We start from the raw sequence: 24,469 nt of genomic DNA, 5'->3' as shown, positions 1-24,469 counted from the left end.
ATGGGGGCAGTTGCTTGGCTTTCTCAGTTTGGTCTGCAACTTTTCTACGAGGGCAGTGATACAAACACTGCTATTTTCATTCATAGAGGTATTTCCCAGCATGGTTTGTTGCAGGATGTCCCTCACTCCCATTATACACCCCCCAAATAGAAGATCGACACTAGGTGGGAGATTATTGCCAATATTACAACATGGCAGATCTGGAGAGCTAGATGCACGGAGGCAAAATTGATGGTGTCCAGATTTTTGAGTCTCAGTGCATCAGCACTATATGGGGTAATATCATGCATACTCTCATGGCTACTTGGGCTCATATTCAGGGGTCCTCTCATTCCGCGCAGGCAAAGCGCGTTGTATTTATGTGGGAGTGGAACCATGGCATTTTCTTTTCCTCTAGTCCCACAGGTGTTTCATGGCACCATGATGCTCCTCAGTGGCTGAGATCACCTTACGTATTGGGGTGATTCTATTCTATTCTGGCTTATAGTTGTGATTTTTGTAAAATTGTATGTCTTTTTTCATTCTTAACAAAGTCTTCCTTGAAAAAAACGAAAAATACCTACAAATTTCTAGATTTCGGAAGGTTTTAGTTGTGAAAACCTTCAAATTAATCAAAATTGGTTAAAGATACTTCTGTTTTTGAGAGTTTTTTCACCATTGGGTTAAAAGTCTTTTTTGGCACAATACTAGTACCATCCCATCTAGGTGCAATACTACCTACTGCGTCCTTTTTGTGTTTTTTTTTCATTTTTTTTTTTTTGGGGGGGGGGGGCGTCCGAAGAGAGGCACCTTGGTAACTTAAAGCACGGGCACGTTACCTTTTACTACATCCTTGAAGTCTTGATGACCTCGAGGGTGGTGCAAGCAGTCTGCATCTTGAAGGCAATCCAAGGGGGGCTGTCAGGGGTCTGGTTATGCAGCTGTTGCAGCTAGGTAAGACTCCTCCAAAAGCTTAGTTCCTGTCATAGTTGCAAACATTCTCGTTTGCAAGGGTATGCAAACGTTTGCAAAGAATGTAGCAAAATCGCGATTGCAGAGGCTTGCATTCTTGACTTCTTCCCAACATTTAAAAACGGGTGTCTAGCCAAATTTTGGTTTCTTGTAAGGACAGTGTGTAAAAAATTGAGATTTAAAGGTGTTGTCTCGACCCTCATTTTTATATTCAGCTTGTAAGTTCTAACTTTAAATCTTAGTTTGTGTTCTCTTTTCTTCTCCCATAATTAGTAATTTGGGCATAAGTTTCATGATTTTATACATACATAATATGGTCATGAATGCAACCTTGCCAAGGTTGGAAGCATTCTTTAGCATACTCAGCATACTCGTATGCGAATGCGCGAATGCAAAGAATGCTTGCAACTATGGTTCCTGTGGCAGTCTGGATTCAGCAGGAAGACAAGGGGTAAGGTGCAACCCCTGGGGATGCCATGCCTGAATTTAAAGACCTTTTGAGTCATTTGGGGCATGTAAATGAGAGAAGGTGAGGCTGTGAGGGGCTCAGTGAAACGTGGGGAAGTGTGTGGTATCCTGCCCTGAAACAGCAAAACAAAAGCTCCTCTTAAGTCCCAAGGCCCACTCTCCCTGCTACAGAGAGGAATCACCGTACCAAGGGGTGATTCAATCATGTTAAAGTAGCTTCCAAGCATCTACATGGGGAAGCCTATGGGGCACCATCATCCTTAGTCCTGTTAATATAGAGGCATGGTTAGTTAGTACGAAAGGTACGATACGGTACGGTACGATAAAATACGGTACTAATTGGTACCTTAAAATTTTTTGAGGTACGGTACGATATTAGTACGTTTTTTTTAAAAAAATACTTCCTAAACTTAAAAATTGTAGACAAGAAGTTACAAAATAGTAGAACCATGAACATAATGTCATCATGCCATTAGAGTACAAAATTGCTACAAAAGGATAGGCCAAAAACTCATGGCATGGGCGACCGCCAACATGCGTACATACATGATACAGTATACTACATACTACAATACATCATCGATGGGCTAGAAGGAGATAGATGCCCAATGCCTAGAGAGCTATAACATATCAAAAGTCTACATCATCACCAACATCTGCATGATCATCAACATGATCACTACTAGAGTGTCCATCAAGAGAGTTCTCTGAAGAGGACTCTTCGAAGGTGGACGAGACACTCTAGGGATCATTCTCGCTAAGTAGGTTGCCATCATCATCAAACAAGGGCTCTCTAGGCAGTGGGGTATCATCATGAGGGGGCAATGGAAGCTCACTATAGAGCTCTATGAAGATTGCCTCCTCCTCCTCATCGGGCAATATGATCGCTTGCCTAATATGGCAATGGCAAGTGCACACGCTCCTGACAAACAGCTTCCTATAGGCTGCAAAGGGCGATGAATGGCTCTCTAGAAGACTGAAATTGCTCCACGCAACAACAACAACAACAACAACACCACCGCCAAAAAAAAAAAAAAAAAAAAAAAAAAAAAAAAAAACCGTACGGTATCGTACGAATACGTACGGTACCGTACCGTACGGCAGGTACGTACGATTTCAGTCGTACGACGTACGGAACTAACCCTGTATAGAGGGTACTGCCAGTTAGGTGGTTGCAAAAACACTGGGCAACTAACTATGCATGTATCTTTTCGTACCATGCTCTGGGAGCTTGCTAGCTTAACTTCAGAAGCACGTTCAGAAACATGGAGTGTGCTGGGGTCTTGTCGTAGAAATCCTCGCCCACATGTGCTAAGCCTCAGCTTCTGCACCCCCCCCCCCCCCCCGCCCCCCGCGGCACCAGGTGGACATGAGACTTACATATCTTTGGACTTTTTAAGCATTTTGCTACTTGCCAATGTGCATGAATACTTGCATTATTGATGTATCTTCTTAGTTTTATAGACCCTCCATAGAGTACATACACCATACACGGCTGCACATGGGCACATACATGCTGACGCCAAAGTGCACACTAGTGGTTTTTTTAAGACATTCAAAAGATTGTCTTTTCTTTCTATCATTTCCATGGTCCTTAGAGTATACTGTACACTTGCTGACACCCAAGTGCACGCTTGCAGTTTTTTGAAGACAGCATAAAGATTGTCTTTTCTTTGTATCAATTCATTTTCCTTAAGAGTACACTGTACACACCTACACATGGACACATACATTCCGATACCTAAGTGCAGACACGAAAACAAACAAACAAAAATAATGAACTAATGCAGCTTGTGCTTTTATCTTTACAAAAAAGTTTCACTGTTTTAGAATTTGATAATGACAGTTTCCTCACAGGTAAGTGCACAACGAGGAGCTGCAAATGGGGTTTCAACAAGCTTTATGTCACTTTTTCAAGCTATGGGGCCTGCAAGTGCAGGAGCAGTGTAAGTTAAATTGTGGGAATTTGCATTTCTTTTGTAATATGTTATTCTTTAATCAGTAGTTATTTGTGCTTGTGAACTTCCTCTTTATTTATTTTCTCTGGAAAAGAGTCTTCTATTAAGTATGGAAAAATATACAAAAGGGAGATTTGAAATCAAACAAAGGGGAAATCTCAACCAATGAGGTGCCTTGTGCTGCTATTAAGGTCCCATACGAGTAGCAGTGAACAACATGCCATAATCCTAATCCCTCTTGAACTGGCCGCACTTTCTCTCTGCAGCCCTTGAAGATCCATGGCTCTGGCCCAAGTGGCCGTGAAGGTGTGGATGATATCACTCCAAATCCTACAAATGCACTATCTCATAAACCAAAGTGCCCTCAATGGCCTCAGTGCATCTAGCCTTCCAAATGTGCCACGCTGCAATGCGAGCATTGATCTCCCAAGCACTCTCCAACTTCTGTGGAGATGAGACGTATCTTTTTTTCCCAGGAAACAGAACTCAGATCCTTGGAGGGGAGCATCAAGAAAATGAAAAAAGTGGAAGGGTGCTCTTCTCCCCCGGCTTGGCTGCTCTAGAAGGAGAAGACTACCTCATACAATGGGGAACGTGAAGAGTCAGAACTTGTTTCGTCCTCACTTAGTGACGTACTAGAACTTGTTTCATTTTTTGACTTTCTTTGGATTGTCAGTTTTTAATCATGTTTGCCCATGCGACGAGATTGAATTTTCTTTTGGGCTTTTGTACCCTGTGTCACACATATGGGTTTTGTGGTTTGTGTGGTGGCCTTTGAGGTGGATGCTCCGATGCTCCTACATCATGTGTAGCTTTTGACTCTTTTGGGTTTATGTTCACTTTTGGGTTTATGTCCTCCTACAGGCTCCTTTTCCCTGTCTTTTAATTCACCTTCGGTTTCAATAGTTTGTTGTCCCTTGTCTTTCTTGGTTTTAGAAGGTTTTGCTTTTTCTTTTGGGTTCTTCTTTAAAGCATGTTCTTCTACCCATGTTAAGGTATTGTCTTTTGCGTTCCTTTGGACTATTTCTCGTAACCACATAGGTGGTCTATAATGCCAAATGGCCTCACCACCACTATCCGTGAGAAAAGGACTGTGACGCCAAATCCACAGGAGGCCTCGTGGCTCTTCCGCATGTGATTGGAGCCACCCTGAAGTTTCCCCCAATGTCCACGGAGGGTATAAATGATATCGAGCCAAATTCTCTAGGTTATTTCTAACGGGATGAGACAGTAGCAGGATTCAGGAGCACTGACATGCTTTCCACGATCAGATCAGGGGGGTAAGCACAGTGGACTACATCATGGGGTCCATGGAGACCACACAGGGAGTGACATCTTTCACCATCCCCCCCTGTCCTATTGGTGTGGATCACACGTACCTCTTACTGTCATTGGCGAGCTCCATACCAGCACCCACACAGCCCACACAGGCATCGCATACAACCTTCTACTTCACCCATGACTTGGCAGACATATATGAGTATCATGTATATGATGGGCTATTCCAAACGGATCCCCTGTCACCCAGCGCCCAGCTGTCATCTCTACTACATACGGCCGCCACCCGCAGCTTCCCTCATCATACACACATTGCACACACAGATAGATATGGGAACACGCCCCAGAATCGGTGGTATGATGATGAGTGTGCAGAGAGCTATATAGACACCTCCGTGCTCAGAGAGCACTGGGGACCATTACACAGAGACAGGCGAGCCGACAAATAAGGATCCTCACACGCCGTAAGAGGCGTGCATATGAGGAGGCACAGTACTGGGATATATACCACCTACTCATGAGCAGAGATGCAGCCACTACATGACGCAGGATGAGAGAGTCTTGCCCTCGTACCCCGATTGAGGATCCACACACATGGCACACATGCAAAGAGCCTCTACCATATCCCTCAGCAGCCGCCCATAGCACAGCCACAGGAATCCCGCCCTACCACCTCTACTTTCTTTACCGCCTCGATGGTAGTGAGAGCTATCCACCGGTTACAGCATGGGAGATCGGCTGACCACACAGGTATATAGAGTGAGCATCTTATTTATGCAGCTGACACAGTGGGACCCTTTGTTGCTCACCTCTTTAATAGGGCACTAGTGGAGGGCCTACCAGATGAGTGGACTATGCATACTATCGTGCCTCTCCACAAAGCGGGAGACATGCTAGACCCCAGCAACTACAGGACTATCATGATTGGTCATACATTGGCCAAACTTTATGGCGCAGTGCTCGAGGCAGAGTTGAGCTCATATGTAGAGAAGGACGGACTGCGAGCACCAGGGCAGGCTGGATTCCGATGAGCTTTCTCCACTATTGACCATAGATTCACTCTGAGATGTCTGATTGACCAGGCTAGGGCGCGGGAGAAGAGATTATACTGCTGCTTTGTGGATTTCCGCAAAGCATTTGACACGGTGCCACTTGAGAGACCCTTCCAGTGCCTACAGTCATTGGGGATCCCATCAGAGATGGTTTGGGGCATCTATGCTTTATATAAGTAGGTCTTCGGGGGCATATGATGCCTCGGGGGGCTATCTGATGTTATTGCTAGCACCATAGGTGTGAAGCAAGGATGCCCACTCTCTCCTACACTATTTGAGCTATACATCGATGAGGTGGCTGACTTCATTGGTCACGGTGGTGGGGACGAGGTAGACATCTCAGGTACCACAGTCCACATTATGCTATATGCAGATGATATTATTCTGGTCTCTGAGTCGCAGATGGGACTACAGCACCATGTCCATGCACTCCATGACTTCTACACAGAGAGGGGGCTTACAGTGAACCTTGGGAAAACCAAGGTCATGATTTTCCACACCTCAGGGCCGGTTTGACGACAGGCCCTCTTCACACTAGCAGGACAGGTAGAGGTGGTAGACTCATATTTGTACCTGGGGTTTACAATTATGACTCCGCCAGGAAGATTTACTATGGCCCAGGCATCCAGGGATAGACTCACACGAGGGTATGCAGCTCTGGCCATGCTAGAGAGACAGTGTCACCAGGCACACTTCCAGGAGCCCTGCACGAAGGGGTGGTTGTTTGACACACTAGTCACCCCTGCTTTGATGTATGCTGCAGCAGTATGGGCACCTGGGCTCGCCACCTCCACATGGTCTCAGATAGAGAGGCCTTAGATTCTCATGCTCTCACGGATGATCCGCAGGAAACCCTCCGTCCCACATGACATTGTCCGGACGAAGTTTGCTGCACCTCCTATGCTAGTAGAGGCCCTCTTCCAGACGATCTGCTTCATACAGAGGATCAGAGGTATGCCATCAGATCGACTCTCACATAGAGCTTTTGAGGCATCGAGGCAGCTCGCATAGAGTGGAGATAGGAGATCATGGTATTCACAGATGATACAGTGGCTCACTCATCATGGTCTTGACATAGATCACTTGCCACCTTTCCAGTATGATATACATGCACCACACATCCAACTCTCTCACAGTGAGAGGAACAAAGTCCTTCGGCAGGATTTATGGCAGCGATACACTCAAGAGACTTGGATTACACCCAGTCAGCCTCTACCGCCGAAGATGCTGTACTATAGAGATCAGTTTATGCGTATCTCCGCGGATGGATTCATATAGAGACCTGGATACATGGATGTGTACATGCCTCACAGTGCCTGAGTGGTGATTGGCTAGCTCAAAGTGTCATCTCACCAGCTTGAGATTGAGGCAGGTAGGGCAGCACGGATCCCCAGAGCAGAGAGGATATGCAGACTATGCTAGGAGGAGGTTGAGAGTGAGGAACATTATGTATGATGCAGAGCATATAGTGTCATTAGAGAGAGATACACTACCATCTTCAGTGGACATCCCTCACTCCGCCAGATCATGGAGTCCATAGACCAGCGCAGATTTGGCCAGTTCTTGCTAGAGAGACAGTGCCACAGAGAGACACTCCTACGGGCTCATACCACAGGGAGAGGTGGGCGACAGCTCCAGCTCATTATTTCTTCCAGAGATCTATCCCAGTGCCTATTCTGACACAGGAGGTGTTACACTTCAGCGCGCTGCGGACCTCTGAGCCAGACAGAGACTAAGAGCACCAGGCTACCAGACTCCCAGACTACATCAGAGGGAGATCACAGAGATACGGGCTTGACATTAGCACCATATCTAGGAGTGGCTAGCTCACTTACACTCACACCCGGAGATCATGCTCCGAGGTATTTTTGCCTCGCCATCGCCTATGTATCGCATATTACACCCCCATTATGGTACTAGTTGGAGCTAGACAGATCTGCATTGCATTCTTGTATACCTTGCGCATATAGGTTGCATACTGAGCCTCTAGCAGTAGTGCTCCATCCATCACACCCCCCCACTAGCTCAGTACTTTCATAGTTTATTTCATATTCATTGTCCTTTTTTTTTTCTGGACATCTAGAAGACATTGACAGTTGTACATTGATTTGTCTCATAGGTCAAGTTCGGCCTCTAGGAGACGTTAATACAGCTTTCTTTCTTTCTCTCTCTCTCTCTCTCTCTCTCTCTCCCCGCCACTCTCTCTCTCTCTCTCTCTCTCTCCCGCTATCCAGTTGGGCAGATCTAGACGCCCGAGGGTTCGCGGATCCTCACATCGGAGATGGTGCCTACACCGGAGGATCAAGAGCATCATTGCGAGGCATCGAGCTCGTCCGACCAGGCATCTCACTATGGCAGATATCCAGGCCATCGGGCAGAGATCCATGCTAGAGCTCCTAGGATGATTACGACTCCAGCCATATACTATTGTACTCACTGTCACTTTTGTACTCCCCCATATTCATGTATCCATGTACTCATGTACCCCATTTTGACTAGTAGCATTAGCTTCCCACTCTCCCTAGTTGTTGCTTCCAGATGCCCCCTACTGATGTATTGTGGGGCTAGATACTTACCTTCAGTTCTTTCTTTTCTTTTCCAGACAGTGTATCAGATGTCACATGGTTGTAACTTTGGTCTCATAGGTCACTTTGGCCTTCTGAAGACGTTAATATAACATTTCATTTCATTTCATTTCTCTCTCTCTCTCCCCCCCCGCCACTCTCTCTCTCTCTCTCTCTCTCTCTCTCTCTCTCTCTCTCTCTCTCTCTCTCTACCGCAACTCTCTCTCTCTCTCTCTCTCTCTCTCTCTCTCTCTCTCTCTCTCTCTCACCATGGAGGACATTGAGGATATCCGCCATCGACCGTTGAGAGACATCTTTGGATAGTGATGTGTATGATGCTTACCTTTGTTGCTGGAGTTTTCCTCCCAGATGTTATCCATTAGGAGCTCCTAGTACCGTACTTTTCCTCGTAGTTGTTTCAGTTTCAGTTAGTTGTTTAGTTGTTTTTAGCTTTTCTTACACAGACATTGTATCAAATCCACCAATTGTTGTAACCTTTTTGGTCTCATAGGTCATTTTGGCCTTCTGAAGACGTTAATATATCGTTTCATTTCATTTCATTTCTCTCTCTCTCTCTCCCCCCTAGTACCTACTGCAAGTCTCTCTCTCTCTCTCTCTCTCTCTCTCTCTCTCAAGCACCGTGACTACCTTGTAACGCAATTGGCCACACAGTAGTCTTTTTTCCCCCCCCCCCCTCCCATGAAAGGAGGAGGCTTTGTTTACAGCTTTTGTACTTACTTCGTGGGGGTCCCATGGGCCGTTTTTCGGCCTCCCGAGGACGATAATATATTCTTCTTCTTCTTCTTCTCTCTCTCTCTAGACTCTCTCTCTCCTTGACACATTCTGAGATTAGTAGAGTCATTAGACAGGACCTCATTCAGTTGGGCACTAAGAGAACATGGCTAGAGCCCTCACAGGGGTTGGGGACGAAGATGGCTTTCTATAGAGACCATCTTCTCCGCATCACTGAGGATGGCTTTATACTTAGACCGAGCTACATGGATACCCATTTGTCTCATGGATTGAGGTGCGCCATTGGGCAGATCCGCACCTCTTTACATCAGTTAAGAGATAGAGACAGGCATATTTAGAGGCATACCTCTAGGGGACAGGATTTGTCAGATTTGTTGGATAGAGCCAGAGACGGAGGAGCACTACATCTGTCGCGCTGCACAGCATATTATGAGATTCAAGGGCGCTACCATTGCCTTTTCAGAGAGGGATTTGGACCACTGGCTAGAGTCATGGACTATTGTGATCAGAGAGTCCATTTCTTTAGAGGGACTACCCGGGAGGACACACAGCCGACAACCCAGCAGTGGGCACCCCGTGGGACTCTAGTTGAGAGAGCTATCCAGTTGGGTAGATCCAAACGCCCGAGGGTTCGCGGATCCTCACATCGGAGACGGTGCCTACACCGGAGGATTCAGAGCATCATTGTGAGGCATCGGGCTCGTCCGACCAGGCATCTCACTATGGTAGATATCCAGGCCATCCGACAGAGACCCATGCTAGTGCTCCTAGGATGATTACGACTCCAGCCATATACTATTGTACTCACTGTCACTTTTGTACTCCCCCATATTCATGTATTCATGTATCCATGTACTCATGTACCCCATTTTGACTAGTAGCATTAGCTTTCCACTCTCCCTAGTTGCTGCTTCCGGATGCTCCCTACTGATGTATTGTAGGGCTAGATACTTACCTTCAAATCTTTCTTTTCTTTTCCAGACAGTGTATCAGATGTCACATGTTTGTAACTTTGGTCTCATAGGTCACTTTGGCCTTTTTGAAGACATTAATATAACATTTCATTTCTCTCCCCCACAAGGTTCTCTTTGCTGCACCTCTCTGGACCCTTACACACAGGCTGAAATTTTCTTCGTATTGTGCTTGAATTTTGAAATATATTTTAAAACTCTCAAGTAGTGACTCGTCTTGACATTTCTCCATTTTCTTGATTGCTTTTTGTGCATATGCCATAGATGCCTCGTGCACAGAATTCCGTATGGGCAAGTCACACCACATTCAAAGCACACCCAACACCCCAAGTGTCGGTCGCTCCAACACGCGCGTGTGGAAGTGCAAATATTGTGGAGGAATATTTACTAGCACAGCCACTCGTGTTATTTATCATGTTGGCCAAGGTACAGGAGGTGGCATTGGACCATGTGCAAATGCACCATAGGAGGCGGTTGATGAGATTCGGCGGGAGAACCCACGGATCTTCATCGGATCACAGCTTGGTAGGGATAGTAGAGTCATCATTGAGGATGAGCAGCTAGATACACCTGAGCATATGGGCCCATCAGCTGTTGGGGGGCCAACATGTTCATATGTGGGTGGACAGATGTCACAGTCAGGCTCAGTGGAAGGGCCATCCACAGGTTCAGGTGCAGGTCCTAGCCGGAAGAGGGCTAGAGTAGATGATGGACAGTCTCATGTGGAGAATATTGTAGCAGGTGGTAGTGCAGGACGACAGCATGAGACCACTCTACGTGGTACATTGAACCAATCCTCATGGGTGAAGGAGAGGTAGCAGAAGGCAAAGATAGAGATAGAGCGCACTCTCATTCAGTGCAATATCTCTTTCAATGTCCTTCGCACAGATCAGTGGAAGAGAATGATTAAAGCCATCTCTGATGTAGGTCCATGTGAGAACTGGACTGGATTAGACTACCAGAAGATGCAGACAACCATGCTAGAGGATGAGAAACAATGCATAGAGAATGCACTAGAGCCAATAAGATCATCTTGGAAGAAGCATGGTTGTAGTATCATTTCAGATGGATGGAGTGATGTGCGGAGAAGACATATCATCAACATCCTTGTTTCTAGTTGCATGGGCACATACTTCTTGCGTGTAGTGGATGCAGGCAAGGCAGGGGAGAGGATCACTGTAGCATTCATCTTCCATCACATCAGGCGGGCGATTATTGATATTGGCTCAGAGAATGTGGTGCAGGTCGTTACGGACAATGCGTCCAAGTGCAAGAGCATGGGAGAGATGATTGAGGCAGAGTTCCCATCCATTGTGTGGACTCCATGTGCTGCACACTGCTTGGACCTCATGATGGAGGACATAGGGAAGCTTCGATGGGTGAAACCGGTTGTGGGTGAGGCCGTACGCATCACTACCTTCTTTAGGAAGAAACACCAGGCATTATCTATCTTCCGATCCCACTCACACTTGGATATGGTGCGGCCATCCAAGACCCGATTTGCCTATATGTATCTTGTGCTTAGCAGGCTACATGAGGTACATGATGCACTTCGAGCCTCAGTGGTATCACCGGCATGGAGGGAGATGCGTGATTCGACCAGCGAGCCCACTCGATACATCCAACGGAAAGTGTTGGATGAGTCCTTTTGGTTTGATATTGAGGGCTTAGCAAAGTTGTTCAAATCCATGCATATCTTCATCCGATTCAGTGACATGGAGGGCTCTACATTGGGGCTCCTCTATCATCATTTTCATCGGATGAGAGAGATGGTGTCATTAGTCACCTCGTCGACTATCACTCCTACCAGGTATATCTAATATCTATTATGTAATATGATTTATGGTACGTGCTGTAATTTTGGTTATATGATGTACTTACTATCGGATATCTAATTTGAAATTTGGAATGTCAGACGTGGTGAGGTGATGGCCATTGTTGACTCGCGATGGATTTTCATGCGTCGTCCCATTCATGGGATTGCAGCATTACTCCATCCGATGTTCAACAAGGTCGACCTCCAAACAGACACGCAACTCAATTTGCTCAAGGATGTTTATGTGTCTCAAGGGGTTAGCTATGATGACATGGTGACCTTCGATGAGGAGTTGGTCGTCTACCGCAATCGGGTGGGAGTTGCCTTTGGCAAGTGGAGTGCCTCAACAGTTCAAGGGCAGGCGAAACCACTTACGTAGTGGGACATCCATGGATACCAGGCCAAAATTGTTCAGAAAGTGGCCTGTAGACTACTATCTCAGGTTTGTATCTTTAAAGTTCTTAGAGTGTATAATGCAGCCAATGTGTAATCTTGTCTTTTGACATTTGCCAGTGCTATGTGGCATGTGCAGAGTTGCTCTGCTGGTGCATGTGAACGGAATTGGAGTGCATACTCTCTTGTGCACACCAAGATCCGTAATCGCTTGAGTACTCAGCAGTTAGAGAGGTTGGTGTTTTGTCGATCCAACCTCCGTCTTTTGCGCACACTCAAGACAGCCACTGGTGTGAAGGAGGTAAATTACTTGCCAACTTGAAACCTTTATTATTAAATACTAAACTTTATGTGTAACCTCATGAGTCATGACTCATGAGTATTGACTCTTGATATGTGTTATGTGCCATGTCACATGTGGTAGGTGGATCCCTTTATCTTCGATAGGCTCCTCGCTCATACTACTGATGCGGAAGCTCAGCTTCGGGAGGACCCGTTGTGAGACGAGCAGGAGATATACCGAGAGCTTGAGAGCATAGATCGGAGGGTTACACGTGCTCGATCACGAGGTATTAGTATTCTAGATGCTGATGCTCATGGAGCTTCTATTAGCAGTCCAGGTGGTCGGTGCCGTCGTGGTGGACGAGGTCAAGGACGAGGCCGTGCTCAGATAGCTCTGCAGCACCAGTATCTTGCACATGATGATGATGATGATGATCCCTAGATGAGGGGCCCATAGATACGAGTGACACCATTCCTGCAGTGCCGGTGGTCAGAGAGCCTGACTATGACTCGGATGGAGATGTTTCTTCAGAGTCCTCATTTGGTTTAGATGAGTAGCTAGGGTTGAGCACAATCTTGGCAAACACTTAAGCTATTAACATAATTAAACAATTTTAAATGGCGCAACACAATAGAGTAAGAAGCTGAATTTTATTTTTGCACACTGCACTAGGGCCGGAAAGGGCCGACCCCCCTTGTAATAGATTTTATTATCAAGGAAAACTGTTACAAGCCTCACGGGCATTCACATGCCAAACTGTTCAAGTGCATCCATGATCATGAAAACAGCATTGCAAACAAATTTGTCGTAGACGATGGAATCCATAGCTTCACTTGAGAGTAGCTTCGTTCCTTGATTCCTTGAAGCTTGTCAAACGCAGCTATGCTCCACTGGCATCCATACACATACACATGTGTGTGCCAGGACCGAGACATAGGAGACCATATTGACAAAGCATACGAATCTCAAATTGAAAATTTCTTGCAAAATGCTCTTACCAAGTATTGGACGATCAATGTCGAGCTCCACCTCCGTGCGGACGAACTACAGCTTGAATGTGACCGTTTTCCACTTCCGGCTGAAATTAGGGTTTCTGATTTTTAGGGTTTTAAGCAGGTTATATGAGTCCAAAATTGGGCATTTTGGGCTCTTTAGATGCCTATGAGTAAGGGGCACAGCTTGGTATGGTTTCCTCCAAAATTAGGGTTTCTGAAATTAGGGTTTCTGCAGAATTAGGGTTTCTGAAAATTAGGGTTTCAGCAGAATTTGGGGGCGGTAGAATGGTTAGGAGACTCCATATTCATTTAGAAGAGAGAGATAGAGTGAAAAGGTGAGCAACTGGAGGCTTAACTGTGAAAGGAAGAATCTTCAAGCTTTCCATTGGAGTTGGGAGCAAGAGGGAATGAAAATCAGCACTCTCACCCAGCAAAAAGTTAGAGAGAATAACAAAAATAGGCTCTCTTGAAGGGGGGGCGCCTATTTCTAGAGAGAGAGTGTAGAGAGAGGTAATTTTCAAAATGAGTAATAGCATGGTGGCAGGTCCTCATACTGCCACCCAGTCCATAACCATCCCTTTTCCACACAAATTTAGTGGGAAGGGTGCCTGGACACTCGCCTAGCCGACCGGAAGGGAATTCTAGTCTATTCTTACTTATAGTTTGTCCGCCCGAGCTTTAATGAAGTGTGGACGCCCAATCTCACTTATAACTTGGGCGGACACACTTATTAAAGTGTGGACCTGCAAAACAAAGAATACATTGCTTTAACTCATAAAAAAGTAAAGTGGTGTACTTACCACCTGTCTACAGCCCACAAACGAGGTCAGAATATAGTTTCACTCGCACGGTTCACAAGAGGGCGTCCCCTACATGTGAACTACACAAACAAATCTTGCATGCAATCAAATAGTTCATGCAAAGACAGGATTTTTTAACTTGCAAACATGTTATGCAAGGATGCATTGAACAGTCTCCCTATTCATTTAGCTTGTAGTCCGTGGTACCACACTCTGGATTTGGGCGCAGATACACAATCCCAACCCATATATCCAGCCTACTGGCTCTCGGTGTAGACATAAGTCCCCAACCATAAGATGCCAGTCCATCCTACAGAACTCGTCCATAGGCCTGAAGCGCAGAGAATGCCCAAATAGTGACATCCTCCCCTGCTTCTAAACAGTTGACCGCAACTGAAATGCTTCCAAATATGCTTGAAGGAGCTGCGGATACTCCTGGAAGTATGTTTCATCCATCCATTTTGCATCCATAGGAGAATAGTTCTTGAATTTCACAAGGTAGCGCCTCTGGAGTTTGCCACCTGCAAACTTTCGCTCCTTATGAAACACAATTTGCTCTGGCTGCAATACCTCTTCCAGCTCTTCCACCTCTGGTGGATCTTCCATAACCGGTTCCAAAGGTTCCGGTCCCACATATTTGCGCAAGAGGCTCACATGGAATGCATTATGAATCTTCCAATGATCCGGTAAAGCAAGTCGAAAAGCCACATCATTGATCTTCTTGATCACCTTGAAGGGTCCATAATACCTGGTAGAGAGTTTTGGGCATGCTCTCTCCTTGCCAGACCTCTTCCTGAGTCTAGCTTTCTCAAATTTTAGCAATACCAAGTCATTCTCTTTAATGTCCAATTGCCTTCTATGCTTGTCGGCAGCTTTCTTATGCTTTGCTTGAGAGCGTGCAATGGCTGTCCGAACTTGTGAAAAGGCAATATCAAGGTCCCTGACAAAGTCATCAGCAGCAAATATCTCATCTTTTGTGCGTAAGATAGGTGGCAATACCACTTTGCCATAAATGATCTCAAATGGGGCCTTGCCTGTAGAAGCATGTACCGTATTATTGTATGCAAATTCTACAAGCGGTAGATACTTTTCCCAAGAAGATTTCTGATCTGTCACATAGCATTTAAGCAAATCCAACACAGCTGAATTTGCAGCTTCACTTTGTCCATCCGTTTGAGGATGATAAGCTGAAGAAAAATTCAGCTTTGTGCCCATGTTATCAAAAAGAGCTCTCCAAAAGAGGCTTGTTGTTCGGGGATCCCTGTCTCCCACAATTGATTTGGGCATACCATGGTGTTTAAATACCTGTGACACAAAAATTTTGACCATATGTTCTGGTTTTATGGTCTTTTTGACAGGTAGAAAATGTGCTTGTTTACTAAACCTGTCCACAATTGTCCATATTGCATCATTGCCATTTGGGGTGCGGGGCAAATCCATAATAAAATCCATTGCAATGCTTTCCCATGGCTGGTCCGGAATAGGCAAAGGCTGAAGCAAACCAGGAGTCTTTTGCCTATCAAATTTTACCTTTTGGCAGGTGACACATGCACGTACATAGGCTTCTATATCTTTCCTCATACCTGGCCAAAAGAAGTATCTCTCAATCATTTGAGTAGTAGGGAGTATCCCTGTATGCCCTGCATAAGGTGGTGCATGACATTCATCCAAAACTTTTTGTCTCATGTTTGAAACCACACATAAGCAGTTATCCTTCATGATATAACCATCTTTGACCACATAAGAAGCATGTGTATGACCAGTCATTAAATCAGCCCATAAATCTGAAAAATCAGCATCCAAATGGTACATTTCTCGCATAGTAGACAAGTCTTGATGAGAAGCAACCGAAATTGCAGCCACATATGGTTTTCTGGACAATGCATCTGCTACCACATTTTTCTTGCCAGGAGTATGCAAAATCTGAAAATGAAACATTGAGAGAAAATTGGCCATTCTCATTTGTTTCTCAGAGAGTTTAGTTTGCGTAAGAAAGTACCGCAAACTTTGGTGATCAGTTTTGACAACAAATTCAGCTCCCAATAAGTAATGTTTCCATACTGTGAGAGCATGAATGACGGCCAATAATTCCTTCTGATAAACATCAAGAGTAAGTTCAGCATTTTGCAATCTCCTGCTTTCAAATGCAATGGCATGTCCTTCTTGATTTAAGACGGCTCCAATGCAATTGCCACAAGCATCACATTCTACCACAAATGGCTTTTGCAAGTCTGGAATGATTAAGACTGGCCCTGTGATAATGGCATTTTTGAGCTTATTGAAAGCATTAATCTCAACCTCTGTCCATTTAAACATAGGACGTTTCTTGGTGAGTTCATGCAATGGCGAAGCAATCATTGCAAAGTGAAAGATAAATCTCCTGTAATATGAACATAGACCAAGAAAGCTTCGGACTTCATGAATAGATTTAAGTTCTGGCCAATCTTTGATGGTTTGGATCTTTGCAGGATCCATTCGTACACCATCCTTTGATACTATGTGTCCCAAGTAGTGAATCTCTGAAAGGAAAAATTCACTCTTTTTGGCGTTGATCATAAGCTTATGCTGCCTTAGTTCTTCAAAGACCACTCTTAAGTGCTTTTTGTGATCCTCCTCATTCTTGGAGAATACAAGAATGTCATCAAAGAACACACCTGTAAAAGTTCTATGGTTTCTGAAAATTCGGTCCATCATGCGATTGAAAGTAGCCGGGGCATTTGTAAGACCGAATGGCATAACCAAATACTCATAGAGACCAAAAGAAGTGCGAAATGCTGTCTTATGTACATCCTGTGGCATCACTCGCACTTGATGATAGCCGCTTTTAAGATCAATGCGACTAAAACAAGATGATCCATCCAGCTTGTCCAAGATATCATCAATCCTCGGTATGGGAAACCGATTCTTGATGGTAATCTTATTTAATGCCCTGTAATCCACACACATACGGAATGAACCGTCTTTCTTTTGTACAAGAAGAACGGGTGAACAAAATGGCGAAGAACTAGGCCGCACCAAGCCTTTCTCAAGTAGTTCACCCACTTGTTTCATAATCTCTTCTTGTTGGCAAGCACTAACACGATATGCTGGCCTATTTGGAGGTGAATTCCCTGGAACTAATTCAATGCGGTGATCTTCTGGCCGTGAAGGAGGCATTACATTAGGTAAAGAGTCAGCAAAACAATCCCCGAATTCGCTTAAAAATTTCAGCCTCTCTTTAGTAAGAGTGTCCACATGTACATTACTGTGTTCCACATTATCACGTACAAAAACCAAGTACGAAGAAACACTCTTTTTCATTGCTTTATTGATTTGTATATGAGATACAACGGGGATAGTATCACCCGACACACCTGCATCTAAATGATGCTCTCTACCTTTATACATAAAAGTGATTTTGTTGGTCTTGTAATTCTTGGTAGGCTCAAGGCGTGCATGCCAAGGTTTTCCCAGTAATACATCACATCCACTAAGAGGGGCAACGAGAAAGTTCTCGTGGTCGAGGTATCCTTGGATATGCATTCGCAGCTTTCCAATAAGGGGTGTAACCTTCACATCTTTTTCCAGAAAAGCTGAACATGCATGAATTTCGGGTCCCATGTCACCTACTTCAATCCCCAAGGCAGCAGCCATATCAGTGGAGATGAAGTTGTCAGTGGAGCAGTCATCAAACATGAATAAAGCTGGCTGGTCTTTTAGTTGTCCCCATGCTTTGCATACCATTCTATGCATGTTTGCATGTCCCGTGTTGCCCTGTACATCATATACCATATTGACATGCACTTTAGGCTCTTCTGGCTTCTTATTCTTGTTAGGGCATTGTGGAGAGATGTGATCTTTACTACCACATTTAAAGCATTTGCCTTCACGAATGTATTGTACCCTTTGTTGAGGAGTCAAGCCATAAACACCCTTTTTCTGCCACGGTTTCTTTTCTTTTGCATTTTCAGCTCTTTGAGGGGGCTTTACATCCTTCAAATCTGAATTTTCAGCTTTGTGCATGGCTTTGAAATCTCTTCTAAAGGGCTGTCCACCCTTTTGTACATTAAAACCAGCTTTCTCCTTACCCTTGCCCAAGCTTTGGTCAGTTCTAGATTGCACCCATTTGACATTAAGCTCTTCAGAAGCCAAGACCGAGTTTATGAGTTGACGAAGAGTTTGGTTTGGATAGATTTGTAGTCCTCTTTGGAAGATGGGTTGCAATCCTGACTGAAATTTCCTCTTCTTTTCTTCTTCAGTAACGGTCATGAAGGGTAACACTTCCATTAATACCTCCCAAAATTTGGAGACGTAAGAGGTAATGGATTGCCCTTCTTTTTGCTCCAACCTGTCCCACTTCCTGCATATATCTTGAGTAAAATTTGGAGGCAAAAATTGATCATAAAACTTTTGTTTGAATTCAGCCCATGTAGAAATGGTGTTGCCGGAAAGCTTCTCGGCCAACCACCAATGAGCAGCAGTGCCTTTCATGTACATGCCCACATGTCTGAGTTTTGATGATTCTGAAAATTCTCCCTCATGAAAAGCAATTTCAAATTGGGAGAGAAAAGATAGAGCTTTGGTAGAATCATATTCTCCATGAAAATACTCAAACTTAACTGTTTTGTCACCTGCAGTAAACTCTTTAGTCTTCTTCTTCTTATGTTGATGCGTTTCCTCTTCATCTCTCTCGATTGGTTGCTTATTTGCTTCATTAGTAGGAACATATCGCTCAATTCCATCATGAGGAGGGGCTGATTTATGAGTCGGTTCCTTGAGAAGACTTTCATGAGCTTTAATAGATGACCTGTGGGGAGGAGAAACATGTGCGGTAGAGGCATGATGAGAGGTAGCAGACGCCTCTTCTCTTTCCTGTCGCACAATAGATTTAAGCTTTGATGTTTCAGCTGCATGTTGATTCATAAGAGGAGGCTTTTTAAACCTAAGCCCTCCTTCCTTTCGAATAACTACATCACCTTGTCCCATGAGGTAAGAGACAGCCATATCTCTTGGTTGAACCCCCAATTCCATGGCAACATTTTCCAATGCATCATTCACAAAAGGAGAATGCTTTGACACACGAGATACATGCCTTGACTGTGAGTCTTCATGCATATCCTTGAGTTGTTTTTGCATCATACATAATTGCCTTTTGAGGTCTGCAATTTCAGCCTGCATAGCATCATGTGCATCACTCTGTATAGCCTTCTCCTTACCTCGGGATGGCTGTCCCATATATACATGAGTTGCATTTCCTTCCCTTCTAACATAAGATGGCTGTCCGGCATGTGCAATACCATCATGTGACCCAAGAAAAAACATTTTCAGCAGTGTATTGTTCATGCATTTGAGTATCATCATGCACATTGTCTCCTCTTGGCTTCACATATGTACTCTTCCTTGGATTTACATCCCGTGAAGTACCGGTTTGGCTCGCCATAATGCTTAAGAATGCTAACAGCTAGTGTAAGCTAGATTAGGACCGTCTTCCACACAGAAAGGAGGAAGATCCTAGGCTCTGATACCAATGAGATTCCCCCGGTCGGGGTTGAGCACAATCTTGGCAAACACTTAAGCTATTAACATAATTAAACAATTTTAAATGGCGCAACACAATAGAGTAAGAAGCTGAATTTTATTTTTGCACACTGCACTAGGGCCGGAAAGGGCCGACCCCCCTTGTAATAGATTTTATTATCAAGGAAAACTGTTACAAACCTCACGGGCATTCACATGCCAAACTGTTCAAGTGCATCCATGATCATGAAAACAGCATTGCAAACAAATTTGTCGTAGACGATGGAATCCATAGCTTCACTTGAGAGTAGCTTCGTTCCTTGATTCCTTGAAGCTTGTCAAACGCAGCTATGCTCCACTGGCATCCATACACATACACATGTGTGTGCCAGGACCGAGACATAGGAGACCATATTGACAAAGCATACGAATCTCAAATTGAAAATTGCTTGCAAAATGCTCTTACCAAGTATTGGACGATCAATGTCGAGCTCCACCTCCGTGCGGACGAACTACAGCTTGAATGTGACCGTTTTCCACTTCCGGCTGAAATTAGGGTTTCTGATTTTTAGGGTTTTAAGCAGGTTATATGAGTCCAAAATTGGGCATTTTGGGCTCTTTAGATGCCTATGAGTAAGGGGCACAGCTTGGTATGGTTTCCTCCAAAATTAGGGTTTCTGAAATTAGGGTTTCTGCAGAATTAGGGTTTCTGAAAATTAGGGTTTCAGCAGAATTTGGGGGCGGTAGAATGGTTAGGAGACTCCATATTCATTTAGAAGAGAGAGATAGAGTGAAAAGGTGAGCAACTGGAGGCTTAACTGTGAAAGGAAGAATCTTCAAGCTTTCCATTGGAGTTGGGAGCAAGAGGGAATGAAAATCAGCACTCTCACCCAGCAAAAAGTTAGAAAGAATAACAAAAATAGGCTCTCTTGAAGGGGGGGCGCCTATTTCTAGAGAGAGAGTGTAGAGAGAGGTAATTTTCAAAATGAGTAATAGCATGGTGGCAGGTCCTCATACTGCCACCCAGTCCATAACCATCCCTTTTCCACACAAATTTAGTGGGAAGGGTGCCTGGACACTCGCCTAGCCGACCGGAAGGGAATTCTAGTCTATTCTTACTTATAGTTTGTCCGCCCGAGCTTTAATGAAGTGTGGACGCCCAATCTCACTTATAACTTGGGCGGACACACTTATTAAAGTGTGGACCTGCAAAACAAAGAATACATTGCTTTAACTCATAAAAAAGTAAAGTGGTGTACTTACCACCTGTCTACAGCCCACAAACGAGGTCAGAATACAGTTTCACTCGCACGGTTCACAAGAGGGCGTCCCCTACATGTGAACTACACAAACAAATCTTGCATGCAATCAAATAGTTCATGCAAAGACAGGATTTTTTAACTTGCAAACATGTTATGCAAGGATGCATTGAACAGTCTCCCTATTCATTTAGCTTGTAGTCCGTGGTACCACACTCTGGATTTGGGCGCAGATACACAATCCCAACCCATATATCCAGCCTACTGGCTCTCGGTGTAGACATAAGTCCCCAACCATAAGATGCCAGTCCATCCTACAGAACTCGTCCATAGGCCTGAAGCGCAGAGAATGCCCAAATAGTGACACTAGATGCTACTATAGTTTATAGTTACCAGTTTTTTTTTTTTTGGTGACTAGCCTTTAGGAATCATCATTCATGTATCATTGTATGACATATGTCTACAATCTTATGATTTCAGATTTATCATTTATCCATGATCCATCTCACTTTCATTTATGTTCATTGTTTAATTATTTTATTTGATTATTGATATTTGCATTTGCCATTGTCACTTGTGACTTGTAAGTTACTAAGTTGTAAGTTGTGCAAAATTGAAATTAAAGGTTATATAGTATTAGTAAGTGCTTTAATGTTCATGGATGAATCTTTAAACTTCATATTTCAAAAGTTTATAAGTATATATATCGGGGAGCAATGTTCACTACGTTTGGAATCTTTTCAACATGTTTTCCAAACGTACTAAACGTATCGTTCACTACGTTTGGAACCATTTGGAATAATGGACAACAAATGTATCATCATGTTCATCCCAAAAAAAACAAACCCTCTTGATATGTAGTAAGAAAAACTTGTTTTTATACAATGAACCACTGCTGGTTATTATTAGGAAATAGGTACATGGTGTTGCTTTACAGAGTTACAAGATGTCCGTCTTAAATCAGTTGCTATCCACCTCTTCCTCCTCCACTAACTCTGCACCTATGACCCAGTCTAGAAGATCTCGAGCAATATGTACATTAGTTAACCTTGCTGGTAGTTGAAGTAGGACAAATCACTCATAATCAGTACAAAAAGAGCCCACAATGTTCAAGGGAAAACCCACTGTTGATATTTCTTGCAGCCATGGTTCTAAAACAAGTGACGGGATCATGGTGCTAATCTTTTTATCACCTCCATAGCATATAATTTTTTTAATGGTTACAAGTTGTGAGTATTCAACGGGAGATGTCTCCAGCCTATGCTAGACTTTTCACTCCTTGGTATTGATCTTGCTCTATTATCTCAAAACCCAATACTAATGATGCCCATAGATGAATATGTTAAGAGAGTACACACCCAATATCCCACACAGACATACTTGGATAGGATGAGGTTTACAAGGTTTTGAATAAACAAAGTAGCACCATGATGATTCAAGGGTTCAATCTTTCCAACAAAAGCAAGCAAATGTTATAATTGATACAAGATACAAAATGCAAATTATTCACTCATCAAAGTCATGATGGAAGACCCAACAATCATAGCAGTCATGATCAAAAGTGGAAGGCAACAAAACTTGGAGTGCTGGATAAAGAGTAATCAATGCTCCCACATGTGGTCTCATCAAACCTATCATATAAAACCCCATGTTGGCATTACAAGGAGATGAAATTTGTCCCAACTTTACACGCCCAGCTCATACTTGATTCAGACATAGAGTAAGGCAAGATGCGAATGATTTATCTTGCAATTTCCACCTAGAATGGTTGTACAAGGACGATCCCCTTTGTGTCTTGCTTCCAACAACATGTCAATATGGGTGAGGTTCCTCACAAACATGAAACTTTCCGAGTATCATGATCAAAAAATACCACAACTGGAGCTCCCCGAACCCTGAAACGCTCCTTCCTCCGCTTCTGTTCCTCTGCCATCGCTTCCTTCCTCCATCGCTGTGCCCCTCCTTCCTCCATCGTTTCCTTCCTCCTTCATTGCCTTAATCGCTCCCCTCCGCCTCTGATCCTTCCTCCGCCTCTGTTCCTTTGCCTTCGCTTCCTTCCTCCATCGCTGCGCCCCTCCTTCCTCCTTCGTTTCCTTCATCCTTCGCTGTGCCTATCCGCCTCTCTTCCTGCTTCGCCCCCCATCCTCCTCCGCCTCCCCTCCTTGCCTCTGCCCGCCCTTATTCGCCTCTTCCTTCCCCTCTGTTCGCCCCTACCCCTGCCCGCCCTTCTTCGCCCTCGTGTTGATCGTTTCGCCCCCCCTCCTCTAAATGCCTCCCCTCCTTTCTTTGCCTCTTCCCTCTCCGTAGCCCTGTTGTGCTGCCCTTGCCCCGCCCCTCTTCGCGTTTGTGTCCAGCCATCTCCCCCTTCCTTCCCTTTCCTTTTTGCTTTTCCCTTTTCCACCCTCCTTTCCTTTCCTCCGCCTCAACGCCTTCCTCTTCCCCTTGGTTCGGATTGCTCCATCCTCATCCGGATTCAAGTCGGCCTTTTTCTTCGATTAGCATCATGGCTAATCATTCTCCCTCGGCCGGGCGAACCATTGTATTTTCCGAAGCCGAGCTCACGGTCCTCTACGCCAAAATAGAGAAAGACTCCAAAACGACCCTCATTGCCAGAATTTTTGGATCTCATCCGTCCCGTCTCCAGGCTCGGGATTGGATCCTGGCGGCTCTGCTCTCCGACCTCGCTCTACACTTTCGAGATGTCAGGTTACTTGGAAGAGGTTTCTTCCAAGTGGATTCTGATTCTGAGGACGCAACCTCAGAGGTTTTGAAGGGCAGCCCTTTGCCATTGGGCCCGAGGAAGATATTTTTTCTTCCCTACTCGAGCTATTTTGACCCTGTTGAGGAAGACGGGAACCATTTCCCGATTACTCTCAGATTCCCAGGTCTTCCTCGCGCATATTGGCCTATGTTAGAGGCCATCGGGTCTGCCTTTGGGCTTGTTCTCTTCAAGTACCCCCCCCTGCACGCCTTGCCGACATCTTCTGCCTAGGTGGTCACTGCCTCACCGGATGCTGTCCCTAGGGTCATGGTTCTTGCCCATGACATTGAGCTCTTTGAGGACTATGTTTTGCTTTCGGGCCCTTGTGGCCCTTTGAAGCAACGTATGGAGATTGCAGGTAAACCCGATCAGTGCCGGGTTTGTCACCAACAGGGTCACTTTGCTCGAGATTGTCCTCGGGCTCGAGGTCGTAGGAGGCCTCATAAGCGTGCCTCTCAGGCGCCACCTCCTTTGGTTCCTTCCCGTCCTTCAGTCCGCGAGGTGTGGCGAGCTGTTTCTCACGCCCGCCCCCCTGGTGCGATTGATGGAAAGGCTTCCTCGGATCATATACAGATAGATGATGTTTCTGGTCAGAGGGATGTGTCAGGTGATGCATCTTTGCAGAGAGATGATATCTCAGATCAGGATGGCTTTGTGGAGTCCTCTCTACT

At 44.8% G+C, this 24,469-nt stretch overlaps 2 protein-coding genes across 4 annotated transcripts in view; both read left to right on the top strand.

The window, feature by feature from the left end:
- The window catches only part of LOC147625730 (protein ZINC INDUCED FACILITATOR-LIKE 1-like), a 178,051-nt gene that overhangs the window by 132,333 nt on the left and 21,249 nt on the right, over positions 1-24,469 (top strand). For all 3 annotated transcript variants that reach the window (XM_086817263.1, XM_086817262.1, XM_086817261.1), the window contains exon 15: positions 3,277-3,365. In XM_086817263.1, the coding sequence (XP_086673389.1) occupies positions 3,277-3,365 (89 nt within the window). The remainder of the gene's footprint in view (positions 1-3,276; positions 3,366-24,469) is intronic.
- Positions 10,781-13,042, top strand: LOC147625731 (uncharacterized). Its single transcript, XM_086817828.1, has 4 exons — positions 10,781-11,805; positions 11,911-12,253; positions 12,344-12,505; positions 12,629-13,042. The coding sequence occupies exons 1-2, from the start codon at positions 10,898-10,900 to the stop codon at positions 12,188-12,190; spliced, it is 1,188 nt and encodes a 395-aa protein (XP_086673954.1). The 5' UTR covers positions 10,781-10,897; the 3' UTR covers positions 12,191-12,253; positions 12,344-12,505; positions 12,629-13,042.

The sequence above is a fragment of the Cibotium barometz genome, chromosome 23 (assembly GCF_041138505.1).
Source record: "Cibotium barometz isolate CiBa-2024 chromosome 23, ASM4113850v1, whole genome shotgun sequence".
Classification (NCBI taxonomy): Eukaryota; Viridiplantae; Streptophyta; class Polypodiopsida; order Cyatheales; family Cibotiaceae; genus Cibotium; species Cibotium barometz.
This window is presented reverse-complemented; position numbering and strand designations above follow the sequence as displayed.